We start from the raw sequence: 17,681 nt of genomic DNA, 5'->3' as shown, positions 1-17,681 counted from the left end.
GGGAAATGAGAAAATATATAAAATAAAGTCCTCAATTAAGACAGAAATAATGAATGAAAAATAAGAATTATTGAGTGTGCTATTAAAATAACACTGTATAAAAGGAACACATTGAAATACATGAACAGATTCTGGTCTTATTTTTGCTTATTAATTTATTGGACCCACTTTATATTAGGTGTCTGTACTGTGCATTTGGTTCAATTAACGTATTATGTATATAGGCTACACATTGTCGCATTGTACTTGTGTTTAAGGTACCTGCATTTAATTAAATCTGTAGTTACACTGTTAACTTTATGCCTAAACCTTAACCCTATCCCTAACCCTATCCATACTTCAACCTCAGTAGCAGCAAATGTGAATCTTGTGAGAATTTTGCATAACAACATAGTTACACAATAAGTACATTGTATTGCATGTATTTTCCTTTTAGTAGTGAAAGACACCTAATACAAAATGGGATCATTCAATTTGGTGGAAATTACAATGTGTCACCCAAAATTGTGGACAAATAGTAAGCTTTATAAGCTTTATAGTAAGCAATAACACACATGCAAATGAAATATACAAAATGTTAATTGTGGTTTTCTGCCATTGCAACATCTAATTTACGCCACCAAGTATATTTGTTCATTCAGTCTCCACGTAAACTGTAAACTCAGATTTTAGACAAAGGTACAGTACACAAAAGTGACACTTTGTTTATGTTTAAGTTGCTAAGGCACATATTCCTCACCCACTGCTCAAGCTGACTACTTTTAGCGAATCACATGGCATCTTTTAGCACACCCACCATTTAAAAAGCTGTTTATTGAGTACGTTTAGTTCCCTGGTGCCATGGTAACTGCTGTGATGGTAACCACCACGAACAAAGATGAGTATTGTGAGCTAGCAGACAAATATTAACAAAATCTTATTCAAGCTGGCGTTTCACATACTTTGTAAATTTAGTTTGTTGTAAGACTTAGTTTATAATTCAGCAATGTATCTACTTGATGTAGTGATATTTTAAATGCTTGCGCAGATAAACAAAATATTACCAATGGGAGTTAGCATGCTAAAGTCGTCTATCCACCTACTTTTAAGAAAACATTTCTTGTATGCATTTATTTTGCTTTTCATTAGCAATGAAAAGCCTCTGACATCGCCTGAACACAATAATCTTAAGTTTGTTTCAAAATGTTAGTCTCTAACGTTCAGACTGTGCATTCATCCCTTCAACGTACACGCGAGAAGATGCAAGTGCGGTTCATAACAAAAGTGGTGGCACCCCGAAATCCTAAAGTGGTAAAACGGGAGGAGAAAGTCGCAAAAGTGAGCAGTTTAATACTGTGTCTCGTTTGGAAGACTAGGTATGACGCGCTCTTTGAAGGCTGCAGTATACCGAGTGTCCTCCTTTAAACAAGCCTTGTTTAAACGAGACGACCTTCGAACATAACATGGTTGCTATGATAACATGCCACTCTTTAACAAGCGCGAGCTCTTCCAGTGAGAAAGGAACAAAGTCCCTTTGGAAGGGAATGTATGAGGTACATTTTAGGAGAGTTATAAAGACGTAAAGAGAAAAGAAAATAGATTTTACAGGTGTACTTACAGTCTAATCCTTTATTTTATTTATATTAATATAATAATACCTATTATATACTCTGCACCCATCTACTGAGGTCATTCAACTTGGGAATTAACTTTACTTGCATTTGAACATCATATTTAAAGGCAAATTGTCGTTGTTTTGTTTTTAGACATTTCCGTTGAAGCAAAGAATTGTGGGTTGCGAGTACACTTCATGCATCCTCCGAATTCCCGTGAAAGCAGGTAGCATTCGAAGTCCAGCACACTTTTATGATACGAGACAGCCTCGATGACGTATGCAGCCGAGAAACGTGACCTCCGGAGGACGCAGCCTTCCAAACAAGACAGCCAATTGTACCTTATATTTAACTGACAATACTTATATTAACTTACCGGACTTACTATCTATCTATCTATCTATCTATATATATATATATATATATATATATATATATATATATATATATATATATATATATATATATATGATTCTGACCTTAAAGAAAAGGTTTAGTTTTGATGGACAAACAGAGGAAATTTGATTGTTGTTACAAACACTAAAATGGCAGTGTCTCATAAAAATTGCACCATGTTCCCTAACTCTTGTCAGATGTGAATTCATGTTTGGGATTTTATTTTGATAGTTCACCCCAAAATTAAAGTTCTTTCGTGCCATATGTGTATGACTTTCTTTCTTCTGTTGAACACAAAAAAAGATTTTTAGAAGAATTTCTCAGCACTGTAGGTCCATACAATGCAAGTGAATAGTGGCCAAAACTTTGATGCTCCAAAAAGCACATAAAAGAGTCCAGTGGTTAAATCCATATTTTTAGAACGTCTAGGTTACGGATGTGACATCCGTTCCCTGATGGAGGGAACGAGACATGTGTCGAAGAAGCGACACTAGAGCTCTCTCTTGAGCGCCGAATATACCTCTGATCTATGAAAAAAGACCAATGAGAAGTTGGCAGACAGAATTTGCATGTCCCACCCCCGGACATACGGGTATAAAGGCGGGGAAATACGTCTGTTTCATTCAGGATTTTTCTGAGGAGCCGGAAATGGTGCGGCCACAACAGTGGCTCGGCTCAGCGGCATGGCCGGGAGGACATAACATCTCGTTCCCTCCAGCAGGGAATGGAGGTTACATCCGTAACCTAGACGTTCCCCGTCTGTTGCTCACTTCGACGTTGTGTCGAAGAAGCGACACTAAGGGTCAAATTTAAATCACGCCATGCGCTGAGCCGTGTACATGTACTTCTGACACAGGAGCGGGCAGATACTTGACGTGCCAAAACGACCAGCAGTATCAGACTGCGTGTACCCTTCGTTGTCAGAAGTAGTCGGAATCCTTATAGTTACTCTACCCAGGGGAACAAGGCGACACTTGCCAACCTGGAAATGGGCCGAACCTAGCCGGGCCTCTTTTCTCTCTATGTTTCTTGCATAGAGTCAAAGGCTGGGGCCCTTACACGCATCGGGGTCTTACCCAGTTTCCAATTCTTTCAGGGGGAAAAGACCCTGCAGAGACCACACCCGCCCAGAGAGGGGGAGGTAAGAGTGGTGACATATACCACATGTTCTTTTAGGTCACATGTGGGAAGTGGCGTGGTGGTAGATCCCGCCTCTTCGGAGGGAGGAGTTTCTACAGACACGGCGAATGGGGGGTAGTGGGAACTGCCCAAGGGAGACGCGGGTCCGCTCGTAAGGGGACCGTACTGCGGAAAATACACACAGGGAGGAAGTACCCGTAGGAGCCTTGACCTGAGGAGCACCTATTCCAGTACAGGGTAGATCTGAGTACCCGCAGTGGATTGGACCGGCGAATTCCTCCGCTGAATTGCAGACCCAGAGGGCTAGGGAGGAGTCATCCAGGGAGCCGAGTGAGTGGGATCACCTGGGAGAAAAAGCGCACGTTTTACCTCAACCGAGGGAAAGGGCGCTAGGTGCAAGCAATCCACCCGGTCAGTTATCAGCGTGTTACCAAGTTCTACTGGCTCGGAGCCCGAAAGCAGAGGTCTGTCCAGGGTTTGAATGTTTGGCGGCAGGCAGGAGTGACCATCACACGGTGCGTGCCGTGGCGCCATGCTCGTCTCGGGACTCGAGTCTGGAGCCAGTGCTGAAGCGGTCTCATATACATCAACCCCAGCGGCACGATTGGCGCGGAGGACGCCATATGCCCCTGGAGCCTCTGGAAAAGTTTTAAAGGGACCGCAGTGCCTAGCCTGAAGGCGGCGAGGCATGCCATCACTGACTGCACACACTCGAGTCTAACTCCATGCCGAGAAAAGAGATGCTCTGAACCGGGGCAAGGAAAAAAGGAACATATATGTGGGATTGCTGTTTGTAGACTACAGCTCAGCATTCAACCACATAGTGCCCTCCAAGCTTGATGTGAAACTCCGGGCTCTGGGCTTAAACAGCTTGCTGTTTAAGTCCAGCTGGATCCTGGACTAGTCCAGCTGGATCCTGGACTAACCACAGACATCAGGTGGTTAGAATGGGCAGCAACATCTCCTCATCACTGACCCTCAACACTGGAGCCCTGTAGGGCTGTGTTCTCAGTCCACTCCTGTATTCCCTGAACACACATGACTGTGTGGCAATACATAGCTCCAATACCATCATTAAGTTTGCTGACGATACGACGGTGGTAGGTCTGATCACTGACAATAATGAAACAGCCTACAGAGAGGAGGTGGAGCACAACCTCTCCCTCAATGTCAGTAAGACCAAGGAGCTTGTTGTGGACTTCAGGAGGAAAGACCCCATCATCATTAATGGAGCACCGTGGAGAGAGTCAGCAGCTTCAATTTCCTCTGTGTCCACATCACTGAGGAACTCACATGGTCCGTCCAAACAGGCCGTTGTGAAGAACGCTCACAGCGCCTCTTCTTCCTGAGATGGTTGAGGAAGTTTGGAATTAACCACCACATCCTCACACGGTTCTACACCAGCACTGTAGAGAGCATCCTGACTGGCTGCATCACCGCCTGGTAGGGCAATAGCACCACCCACAAACGCAAAGCCATGCAAATGGTGGTGTGAACTGCCAGATACCTCATCGGAGGTGAGCTTCCCTCCCTCCAGGACATATATAACAGGCGATGTGTGAAAAAACCTCAGAGGATCATCAGAGACTCCAGCCACCCGAGCCATGGGCTGCTCTCACGGCTACCATCAGGCAGGCGGTATCGCAGCATCAGGACCTGCAGCAGCTGACTTCATGACAGTTTCTTCCCCCAAACAATCAGACTTTTGAACACTTGTTCTCTCACAATCAATATACATCAGCAGTGCACTTTATTAATCTTATTATCTCACACTGGACTGTCATAAATTATATTCTCTTCACAATACAACTACTGAATATTTCTTTTATAAAAATTTTTTATACACTTTAAATACTTTTTATTTTTATTTTATGTGTATTCCATAATGTGCATATTGTTTACTGTACATTGTATATTATTATTGTGTTGTGTAAGTATGTGTACATTTGATATGTAAATTGTGTTGTGTAAATATGTTGTTTATTGTAAATTGGTATATGTCTCGTCACTGTCATGACTGCTATGTTGCTCGGAACTGCACACAAGACTTTCACCCACTGTTGCACTTGTGTGTATGGTCGTGGGACAATAAAGTAATTGATTTGATTTGATTTGACAGCTAGTTTCAAGTCCCTTATAGAAGCATAATTTTCAAAGTTGCAGCTATACTTGATTAGGGTCATCTTGAGATCTTCTCTCTGGGGAGATATTAAAAGCTTGTTATATGTAAAGTACACTATAGCAATTGCGACTATTTACTTTGGTTCTATGGGGTTCTTCTCAGTAAAACGTGAGATAAAACATAAATTTTAACATAAATTTTCCCATTTCCATCCCCTTAAACATGTGCGTTTGTTGTCCTTAGTAAAGTCAGGTGTGAATGCCAATGCATATTTACAATTTATTTTGTTTTTTTACATATTCTCTACTCTGTATTAGGTCAAGTCTTTCTGTTGACCCACCAACCAGTGTCATCAAAAGCTATTTTCTTGTTTACATCCGATCAAATATCAGTTGTACTTATTTTATATGCTTTTGCTTCTCATAGTTTTCCTGGACCAGGCCATGTTTCAACCATACCCATCTGAGATTGTGTTCCAGAACTACACACCATTTAAGACATACAAGGTCCCATTAGAGCTGGTAAACAGTGACAAAGTGACTTTCATACATCAGAATGTTTATAAACACACACTGAATGCAACTGAAAAAATAAGTGATTCTAGACCCTATTTAGTCTGTCATCCACCTCAGCCACCCTAAAAATCTGTGATTCAGATGTGAGCACCCTTTAAAATCTGTAATTCAGCTGTGAGCACCTTTTAAAATCTGTGATTCAGCTGTGAGCACCTTTTAAAATCTGTGATTGTGAGGTCATATTTGCTAAAAACTGAGGCTGCAGTTTGCTATCATGCTGTAACACGTATTATCCACTTAAGTATTATCCTACTCTGTGGTTAGTGGTGGATCAAAGCATTAGCGAAAACTGCAAACAAATACACCACCTTTACTGATGTACATCTACTGACAAACCAATGCAGTTTTAATTGGTTCATTTAACATTTATTTAACAACATCTCATATTCAGATAAGTGGCTAAGGTCCCCAAAGGCTGAAATCCTAGAATTGCCCCCTTACAACATTTATTAATATTTGTATTTTTGTTTTGTTAAGAACTCCCAATGCAGCATTAAGATATCAAGGGGAGAAAGAAATGAAATATTTGATAATAGATTTAACTAAGTGATAACACATGGCACAATTAATAGAAGTTGTAGGTTTTTGTTGTGATTTTCCATAGGGCAATGACTGCCCCTTTCAGATCGAGCCCTGAACATTTTCCAATGCCCAGGATTTATGAAAACCTTTATGGAGACATTTAGAGGTTATTTGTTTATTTTTGTGTGCAATGAACATGGACTTGACTTGAACATGTTGTTGCTGAACACTGCAGGATTCTCGACTGGTAAAGGTGATTGAAGACGATTAATTTTATGTTGAAGTGGTCAGCCCACTACACATCAACATTCACCATACTGTTCACTCCACAAGAGAACAAGGTAAAGTTTATACTTTATTGTCCTTTCTTTAATTTGCAGTAACTGCCAATGTCATGTAATGTCATGCAATCAATATATTCAGCAATCAATAAATGTAATCACATAGTGATGTTTAGAATAATCAGAGATCCCCGTAATTGTTTATTGGTAGGCCTTCACTCAATATCCAACCATTTGACAACCTCTATTGGGCAATTTTGTGTTCCAGTTTGGAAATTTACCACTATGTTTACATTACATTTGGAGGAGTTGATACACTTATTTGTGTTTTCAATATAGAGTATCTCCACTGACTTTTAGATATCTGTGTCTGCATTTGCATTTTAGGATTACTTGCACAGACTCATCTGTGCAATTGAATGTGAGAAGTTTGAGGTACCATTCACGTGATTGGGCCTTGTGCCATACTGGACTTCCCGGATAGTCTGGATTTCACAATCTGTCCAGTCAAGTGCGTGTCCCAGAGAACTCTGCTTGTGTGGAACTTCAGAAAATGTGAGGCCAAAATCCAATTTCGCACATTCAAGTAAGAGAGGAGTGTCAAAGCAAATTTTGTGGAAAAACAAAAATAAACAAGCATCATGGTTTTAGATGTTCCCATTTTTTGATCTACAGTGTGGGCATAAATTGCAAATTTATCTTGGTATTTGCATCTGTTTGCATTTAGAATGATAATGTTGTTTAATATTTCTCACAGCCCATTTTCCATAGAGCCCTCTGGGACTCTTGATGTTGGTCAAAGCATGCAGGTTACTGTTGAGTTCTTACCTAAAACCACTGGGAATCACAGCCAGGATTTGCTGCTGCACTACCACTCAGGTACTTACTCTAATTACATCACCATCAGATTTCCACACATCACTATGAAAACCTGCTCCTACCACATGGTCCGCCTCTACCACACAAACACTGACTGAAACACTATTATATATTACTATGACAGAGGTACTGTTTTCCACAAGCAGTCATCTCCGGTCTACTACTGTTCTCAGCAAGTGTAAATGATCTTATTATGAACCTTCACCATTAATGTCCACTTTGTTTTGTGCTGTGCTAGTTTACTAATACAAGCCCTGCTTTTTACTCTCCACTACACACACATGCTGCACAGACAATAATGTAGATGACTTTGTAATGTAAAAGACTAGACTGCATCCATTTTTATAAACTTCATGACAGAGCAATTCTGAAACATTACATAAGCCAAACTGCTTGTACACCACTTTACTCTCCCTCATTAGGTTTTGTGGAATTACATATATTATTCTTTAGCAGTTGAAAACCTTGTGGCTAGTATTGTTAAAAAGCATCAGTTATTTTTGTTCCATTTGGTTTAGAATGGTGCTCTTTCAAGAGGTAGCCCTTTAGGCGAATAGTTCTATTAATAAATCCTATTAACAGATTTTTGAGCCTGATCTGCTGCAGGTGCCTGGTAATATTATAAAGAATATATTCCCTTGCCTGTATGATGTGATGTGGTATGCATGTTTTGTTTTTATTGGAACATTTGTGTAATTAATGAAGTTCTCAAAAGTTGTCTGTGCTTTGAACTCAAACTCTGTGGGGTCTATGGTATTTGTCAACTCAAATTATCTTTACAAACGATGTTTCACAGAATAGAATAGATCGGGCGTTGATAGGATTAATCTGATATGGTTTTTAAAGTGATAATTCATCTAAAAATAAAAATGATCTCATCATTTACTCACCCTTATTTATAGGTGAACTATCCCTTTAAGACTGAACCACTGTTGAACCAAAATCAGCTATAGGTTAATTGGAAGCCTTCTTGGCAAAATCACAAAGATTTTAAATAAACATCATGTGTGCATGGGTAATAGATTGTTTATGTTTATAAATTGACATACCAATGTGTCCATGAATTATTGTGAGTCTATGTAAAAATGTGTATATGCATTGCAACATAATTCAGAATTTGGCTTAGGCATTTGTGTGTGCAGGTGCTCTCTCCGCCTGTCTTAGTGAATAAACACACAGGTCTGCTGAAGGCCACTGGCATTAACATTTTACAACATGCTCAGCCATAAAAAGATTAATAAAAAAAAACTCTTACTTTGAGTCCATCAGGGGAGTATCATTTTTAATTTAGCTCCTTTTCCTGTCTCCTCCTCATTTTTGTTTTACATGAAATTGCTTTGGAGCATGTCCTCATTGGTTTGATACTGGGGCCTGTCAGAAGCAGCTATCTGGAGTCCTAGCTTACTCTCAGACAAGCACACAGTCCTGTCTTAAGTCTCTAAAGGTGCTCTGTCTATACAGTATAGGGAAAACACCAACCCCACACTGTTCTTTGATTTGAAAGAATAATGCTTAACCCAGACTACGTTAAAGTGTCTGTGCTTGTAGAGCTTTAGGGAATGTCACATGCAAGATGCATATGCAAGAGTCTAGAACAATCCAGTTTGGACTCCAGTTTTATTAATCTTTGATCTTAAAGGGATAGTTCACCCAAAAATTTAATTCTATCATCATTTTCTCATGTACCTTGTGTTGTTTCAGACCTATATGACTTGCTTCCGTGGAACACAAGGCAGAATGCTAGGAAGAATGATTGCCTCAGTCACCATTCACTTTCATTGTATGTAAAAAGATGCAATGATAGTGATTGGTGGCTGAGACTAGCATACTGCTTAACATCACCTTTTGTATTTCACAGAGGAAAAAAAGTCATAGGAAGTTGGAACAACATTAGGGTGAGTAGATGATGTCTGAATTTTCATTTTTGGGTGAATTATCCCTTTCAGTTTATATTGTAACTCTACGGTTTGATTTCAAAACAGTGGCCAAACAATTTCCTTTAAACTATAATGTGCTCAGTTGAGATCAAATGGTTACAATCCATGTTACTCATTGACAATAAACAAGCACAGGTTTATTGTGAACTACTTTAACTCTGTTGTTTTGACTGTCCATTAATGAATAATGCAATGCAAAGGATAAATACTATTCTTGAAGCCTGTGCAGTCCCTCTGAAACCTTATTGTGTTTAATTACCAAGAGCTGGAAGTAAGAGCAGGCTCTATATCTCTTTTAAGCATCACAGGCGAGGATGTGTTACCTAATCTGTCCTACATTTTAGAATGCCTCCCAGCTGTTTTGCGTCATATCAGCTGCCATATCCAAGCTGCAGAGTTTTCCCACTGAATCTAAAATATGCATAAGGAGTCAAGAAGCCCCAAGCAGCAGCAGCAGCTGTGGGGCAGAGGGGATCCTACCACTAGTACAAAAAGTGCGTGACTCTTTCTTGTACAGTGAAAGCTATTTCTTCTCAAGGGACTGAAGGGATTTTTCAAAGGCTTCCCCTCTACAACAATTTAATTCATTTCTGCAGACATGGGCTTTAAATAGAGAAAGCATATTTCAAACTTTAGAATGAGAAATGGTTTGTTCCATGTGAAGTAAACACATCTAATTTCTTCATATTTCCCATCACAAATTGCAACGCATCACCCATGGCTTGTTTTGCTATTAATGGCGTTCACATAGAAACAAAATCTCATTATCTTGGCATTCAGGGACAAGAGAGAGGCAGAGTGAGCCGAGACCATCTCAGTCTGTTTCAAATGGCAACATGGTGATCAAGAGAGCTAATGAAAAAAAAGCATCAGTATATGTATGAAAAATAAACATATTTTTGCACAAGAACATAAGACAAAAATCAGCTCCCTTGCATGGGTCATGGGTCGCTTTTTCCATTCTGTCTATATCATTCTCTCTCTTCTCCTATTCAATAGTCTGTCTTCTGCTCAGACAGCGTAACGCAATGCATGCAAAACATGTCATGAAAATAAACAAGATAATTAAGGCTGTAGGTTGAATGCATCACCAAAACATCACAGCAATGTGTGCTGTATATCTGGCTGTAAGAATATTGTATAAACTAACCATTGTTATTGTTAAAATAATTGTGTTTTTCTTTTATTTATGCATTTTTTTTCCTTCAGTGTAGTCTACTTGTGCCAGGATAGCTGCTTTTGTATGGTAAATTTGGCTCTTTTCATACAGGATGTTGATGCTTTTACAAAACTTCAAATTGTATGGTCCTGTTTCTTATTCTACTGAATTCATCATTATTTTTTGTTCTAGAGGTCCAAATGTTTGGCTGTGACTGGCTTGTAGCTCATGTCTATCATATGATATTAGCGGACTTCTTTTCTCCTTAAAGAGATATTCCCTTACCTCTCCTGGTTATTTAGAGTGCACTTAAGAGTGATCTGATGAAGACATCACACACTCGCACACTCTGCAGCACTGTGAAAGCTTCCCTCATTTCCCATTCTTCTCCCCTCCCCTCTCTTCTGAACAGCTCCCTAAATCCCTCAAGTCGGCTGACAGATGCAGTGTCCCATCAAAGAAACAATTTCCTTTTCTCTTTTATTCCTCTTAAAGCTCCATGCATAGAGACAGAGGTTAAATGTCTCCAGCTCATTTGTAAAAAGTGATATCTACACAGAATTAATCAGTGGAGAGAGTTAGAGGGTGAAAGAGGGAAGATTGGCATTGGAGGGGAGAAAAGAAAGAAACCTAATCAGGCTGTCAGCCTTGTCTTCGAATCATCTTCAGTGTGCCTTCAGTATTTTTATTTTCTGTCTCTGTCCCACTATTCTCTCTCTCTCTCTCTCTCTCTCTCTCTCTCTCTCTCTCTCTCTCTCTCTCTTACACTTTCATTCCATAGAGCCTCTTTCTTTCCTGAACAGCTTATTTTCTCTCCTAAGGCTTTTGTAGCTTCAAAATAAATGCTGATACTTCTGCTCCAGGTGCATCAGATGTGCTGGAATTGAAATGGCTTTTTTAAATGTGCACTTTGAAACAGTAGTTATTCTGGCTGATATGGGAGATTCTTGCATAACTGGAGCAGCCACTACAGAGAAAAAAAGCCCTAGGCTCATGTTTCCTTCTGCTCACACTTATTCTTTACTGTGCAACACAGGAAAAAGTTTTTTTTATGTTTCATGGTTTACTTTAAATACAATTGGCTCTGACCTCAAAGAGAATGTTTAAATACATTCAGCTCAGTTTTAGTTGCTGTTTGTAGTTACACATTTGTATTAAGGAGCCAAGCACTTAAGCTGCAGAACCCCTATTGGACCTGTTAGTGTTCTTCAAATCAAATCAAATCAAATCAAATCACTTTATTGTCACACTACCATACACACAAGTGCAACAGTAGGTGAAATTCTTGTGTGCAGTTCCAAGCAACATAGCAGTCATGACGGTGACGAGACATATACCAGTTACAATAAACAACATACTTACACAACACAATTTACACATCAAATGTACACATACTTACACAACACGATAATTATATACAATACACACAATATAGAATACACAATATACAATACAATAAATAAGGAGTATATGAAATATATATATATGTATATGAAGTAGTATATTGAGGAGAATATGTTGACAGTCCAGTGTGAGATTTAAGATTAATAAAGTGCAGTGCTAATTATTGATCCTGATAGATCAAGTGTTCAACAGTCTGATTGCTTGGGGGAAAAAGCTATCATGTAGTCGGCTGGTGCGGGTCCTGATGCTGCGATACCGCCTGCCTGATGGTAGCAGTGAGAACAGACCATGACTCGGGTGGCTGGAGTCTCTGATGATCCTGCGAGCTTTTTTCACACACCGCCTAGTGTATATGTCCTGGAGGGAGGGAAGCTCACCTCCGATGATGTTCCTGGCAGTTCGCACCACCCTTTGCAGGGCTTTGCAGTTGTGCGTGGTGCTATTGCCGTACCAGGCGGTGATGCAGCCAGTCAGGATGCTCTCTACAGTGCTGGTGTAGAACTGTGTGAAGATGTGGTGGTTCATTCCAAACTTCCTCAGCCGTCTCAGGAAGAAGAGGCGCTGGTGAGCCTTCTTCACAACGGCCTCAGTGTGGACGGACCATGTGAGTTCCTCAGTAATATGGACACCGAGGAACTTGAAGCTGCTGACTCTCTCCACCGGTGCTCCATTGATGGTGATGGGGCTGTGTTCTCCGTCTTTCTTCCTGAAGTCCACAACAAGCTCCTTGGTTTTACTGACGTTGAGGGAGAGGTTGTGCTCTTGACACCAGCGTGTCAGAGTGTGCACCTCCTCTCTGTAGGCTCTTTCATCTTTGTCAGTGATCAGACCTACCACCGTCGTATCGTCAGCAAACTTTATGATGGCATTGGAGCTATTTGTTGCCACACAGTCATGTGTGTACAGTGAATACAGGAGTGGGCTGAGAACACATCCCTGCGGGGCTCCAGTGTTGAGGGTCAGTGATGAGGAGGTGTTGCTGCCCATTCTAACCACCTGACGTCTGCCTGACAGGAAATCCAGAATCCAGCTGCACAGCGAGCTGTTTAAGCCCAGAGCCCGGCGTTTCACATCAAGCTTGGAGGGCACTATGGTGTTGAATGCTGAGCTGTAGTCTACAAACAGCATTCTCACATATGTGTTCCTTTTTTCCAGATGGGAGAGAGCAGTGTGTATTGTAGATGCAATGGCATCATCAGTGGAGCGGTTGTTGCGGTAGGCAAACTGCAATGGGTCCAAAGAGGGGGGCAGAACAGAGCAGACGTAATCTCTGATTAACCTCTCGAAGCATTTGCTGATGATGGGGGTCAGAGCAACAGGACGCCAGTCATTTAAGCAAGTGATTGTGGCTTGCTTCGGTACAGGCATAATGGTTGATGTTTTGAAGCATGTGGGGACTACAGACAGGGAGAGGGACAGATTGAAAATGTCCGTAAAAACACCAGCCAGTTGATGTCTTCCCAGTTGAACTTGGTTCTTCTTCTTCTTATTCTTATTATTATTATTCAGCCTTGGAGTCTAAGGCAGTTCATACTGTCGATCAGTATTTTAAATATTGTGAAATTTGTCACCTATTGGTCAAACTTTATTATGAATTGTATTGTAATATAAACAGTTCTTCTTAGGAATGTTATACTGCTTTTCTTAAAATCATAATCATTTATGTCTAATTATATGTCCTTATATGCATCCATGATCTTGGCCCTGTCTTGCTGCTTGCAGATATATTTGTGTTTATAACCTCCAGTGATCAAATTGTCTCACTATGTCTCTCTAATTGCAACTATGCAATTATTTGTATTTTTGATAATTAAGTTACATGGTAATTGTAGGTAAAAGACAATTGATTTTTCTAAAACATTGTGGGGACAAAACACCCGTACATATGGTTAGTCCAATCGATTTGCAACGTCCATAACTGAAAACTAAAAAATATTTAGTCATTGTCTACCCAACCTCTTGTCACTCAAAACTTGTATTACTTTTTCCTAGGGAAAACAAAGCAAGTTTTTTTAGTTTTTTTTTTTTCAAAATCTCATGATAATCACTGACTGTTAAGTTCACTTGCAAGTTCCCTTTATTTGATTATGCTACTTCGGAATTTGAACTCGGGTCTCGATTACATGCTCAAAGGGATAGTTCACCAAAACATTCTGTCATTATTTACTCAACCTCATGTTGCTCCAAACTTGTATGACATTCTTTCTTCTGTGGAACCCAAAATAAATGTTATTTACTTTCATTGTATGGAAAACACGTAGTGAAAGCGAATGGTGATCGAAGCTAACATCCTGCTTAACATCTCCTTTTGTGTTCCATTTAAAAGGGAAAGACATATGGGTTTCGAACAACATGAGAGTGAATAAATGATGGCAGAATTTAAATGGATTATTAATTGGATGAACTGTCCCTTTAACTGAGACTTTATCTCCAGACTATCACATCTTATAATTACATACAGAACATGTCCTTAAAAAGAAGTTTTGTGTGTTTTCTCTTGCTAAGTGCAGCAAGTGAGCAAGGACTTGCCATTGGTGCCCCCTCATAAACAAAAAAAAGGTGTATGATGCCCATGGCAGCCTTTTAAGCACAGTGTACTTGATATGACATCAGTTTTCAAATAACATTAACAAAAAGATGAGAGGTTAATACCTGTAACACAACTAAAACCATGCAGGTCTCGATGGGATGAGGTAATGTCTGTTGGGTGATGTCCTAACAATCTGAAAGGCCTCTAGGGACCTCTCTGTTTGTGTCCACGGCCCAAGGCCCCTGTTGAATAGAGCCATCAGAGAAAACCGTAAGCTGAGAAAAATAAAAGTATTCTCTCTAGAATGTGAGCAAGAGATGCAAACATTGCACACATACTCAAAAACATATATACTGTATGTGTACAATATAAGTACATATATGCAATGTGTCCAATCATGGCATTGGCATTTTAAGAGCTAATAAATGTAACAGTTGAAATTTGTAATAGGATCCATCTACTTAGCGTTTATCTCTAATGATTTTGCTGTAGACATGTTTACTTGGTCTTGATGAATTGCCTCATATATTTACACCCTACGCTTTGCACGTATCCCCTCAGCTCTCTGTGGTTGTCAGTCAATTAAATCATTTTGATTGCCAGATGCATATTTTATTGCTCGTGATCAATGTGATTGTGTGATATACATTTTAAAGTTAAAGCGGTTGCTGTTTAATGTTTCATTTAAATACTTATTTCCAATTTGTGTCTGTGCTTGGGTGCGTGAGTTGTGCTCTGACATTATGGACAGAGCTGGGTCATGATAGTTCACAAAGCATGAAGCTCCTGTTTTGAATGTAGCCAAACTAGCAAAACAAATCTAAAAGCAGGTAAAATGCACATAGGCCTCCTGCCCTGCTAATTTGGGCTCTTGTTTTGAATGTTGCTTTGGTTTTTTTTTGGTTTGCTGCCTATTGGTCTAGTTGAGATCATGTGAGTGTGTTTTTACTGGGGAACTCTGTTGTCCTGATGGACTTTCAGGTTCACAGTCATTGCAGCTCAACAGCACCACCATGGTAACAAAAAAAAAAAAAACAGGCACCTCTCTTTGTTTACATATAGCACCACCACCATGGTGACATTAAGATCACACAGCTCCAATTATTGCCAATAATCTATCATTCTTGCTTGGGAGTTGATGGTGACTTTTCCCACTATGAACTCTTTACCAATATTTGCCTTCTCTCTACTCAGGTCACCATTATATTTTAATAGGTTAAATTTAATAAAAATAAATCTACATAAATTGTGATATTTGCTAGTTAAGGCAAGTTAGCTATTTTTCACTCCCTTTAAATCCCATAAAGTTTATCTCTGAAACATTTTCAATTTAACAGGGTTAGTACGAAGCATATTGTAAAAGAGAAATATCAAAGGCAAAATCTTGAGACTGACCCACCTATGTAGATGTTGTATCAGTATCTCAGATTATGGCCCTGTCCCAAATGCCACACTTGACCTGTGGTCTAGTGGTCTTTTCTCATGTGTGTCCTAAAAGTCCACAAGACTGTAGGGTGTCCCATTTGTTATTTAATTATTCAAAAGGGTGTCCCTATGTGCACTCGATAGCCCTTTTTGCCCCCACTGGTGCAGACTCAACAGCAGGCTATTTCCCAACAACCCATGTGGTGGAAATTATAGAGGAGGACCCCGACAACTGAAGGTGCTATTTGGGACAAGGCCATTGTGTGTTGAGAGTATTCTGTCTTCATATACAAGCCACGTGTATAAATCTGTAAACCTTATGTCCAATTCATGATTTGTTTTAGGAGAATACATCCACATCAGCCTGTTTGGAGATTCCACTGATATAAACATAGGATTGGACAAGAACTTTACAATGGTGGTTAAAATCTACATCTCCTTGGCTAATTACCAGAAAGTAACACTAAATGAACAGGAGGGATTCCATTGTGCATTACCAGTGGAATAAATTTGCCACTAATGATGAAGAGGAACAGGAGAAATTAAGGTTTGATCTACTTTAAGGAATATTCCAGGTTCAATACAAGTTAAGCTCAATTGACAGCATTTGTGGCATTATGTTGATAAATACAAAAGTTTAACTTGTTCCTCCATTTCCAGTGAAAAAAGCAACAATCAATGAAAGTGAATGGGGCCAATCCGTAAAGGCTAAAATACTCACTGTTTCTAAAGTATAGCCACAAGATGCAAATAACATGTGTAACATTTGCTTAATTATTTCTTTCTGTAATATTCCACACATGAACATGTCACAAAACTCCTTGTTCAGTCACTTGTCATATCTAGACAGGATTACTGAAATGCTGTTTTATCCGGCCTTCCTACATGTGCAGTTTGGCCTCCGCGAATGATCCAGTGGCATGAACCCATAATAAAATGGTTGCAATTTCAAATATACATTTGAAAAGGTGAAATCTTGAGGGGTTTTTCTACCTTCAAGTGGGTTAGTGGCTCACCAGAATATTAAATCGGCAGGATAGGAGGCATGCAGTTGATTACCACATAAAACAATTAATTATACATTGTAAGTCCATAACTTTATTTACATTTGTGTTTGTTAAAAAAATTTTTTAATGGAGCTTAAGTAGTGTATATATTTTTTAACAAATTTGTTAGCATGTATTCTTGTTTAATGTCTGCCTTCTGTCTCTGTCTCTTTATCACTGTCTTTCTCTTTCCTCCTGTGTAGACTTTTATCAGGGTTGCATCAAGAATGATGAGATGGAGCAGTTTCTGACAGAATGCAATGATCCCTCTCTGCTAGCTTGTCTCTTATGGTTTTCCCATACACCCCAGGAGCAACTTATGCACACTCAGAAACAGCTATTGGTTTTAGACAAACGCATCATCGTGAGGCCCCTGGTGTGCTGCTCACCAGACACCAGACACATGACAAGCTTCACCCTTTTAGATATCTGTTTACCCCAATGCAATATTACATAAGCAGCAATTAAATTTGAAACTTAGGATATTCTTGTACCATATAAACATATGCCTAAACATATGGTAGAAACCAAACTTCACTTCACTCAACCATGCATTTTAAAAGATACAGAACAGTGTCTAATTAGACAAGAGGCTTTTTTTTTTTTTGTTTTTTTTTTTGTTTAGTGAGCGTTGAAGATGATGTTCGTGACTGAATAGTAGTTTAATTAATTA

The 17,681-nt window shown here is 39.5% G+C and overlaps 1 protein-coding gene across 1 annotated transcript in view; it reads left to right on the top strand.

Annotated features, from left to right (window-relative positions):
• The first annotated feature begins 5,370 nt into the window (after positions 1-5,370).
• The window catches only part of hydin (HYDIN axonemal central pair apparatus protein), a 104,685-nt gene continuing 92,374 nt past the window's right edge, over positions 5,371-17,681 (top strand). Inside the window, 10 exon segments of the mRNA XM_052152212.1 lie at positions 5,371-5,786; positions 6,583-6,644; positions 6,646-6,688; positions 7,016-7,067; positions 7,070-7,214; positions 7,386-7,507; positions 16,307-16,428; positions 16,430-16,509; positions 17,212-17,235; positions 17,237-17,384. Of these exon segments, the coding sequence (XP_052008172.1) occupies positions 5,658-5,786; positions 6,583-6,644; positions 6,646-6,688; positions 7,016-7,067; positions 7,070-7,214; positions 7,386-7,507; positions 16,307-16,428; positions 16,430-16,509; positions 17,212-17,235; positions 17,237-17,384 (927 nt within the window). The 5' untranslated portion in view covers positions 5,371-5,657.

Source organism: Xyrauchen texanus, chromosome 21 (genome assembly GCF_025860055.1).
Source record: "Xyrauchen texanus isolate HMW12.3.18 chromosome 21, RBS_HiC_50CHRs, whole genome shotgun sequence".
NCBI classification, from domain to species: domain Eukaryota; kingdom Metazoa; phylum Chordata; class Actinopteri; order Cypriniformes; family Catostomidae; genus Xyrauchen; species Xyrauchen texanus.
Note: the sequence above shows the minus strand (reverse complement) of the source record. Positions and strands in the feature narration are given on the sequence as shown.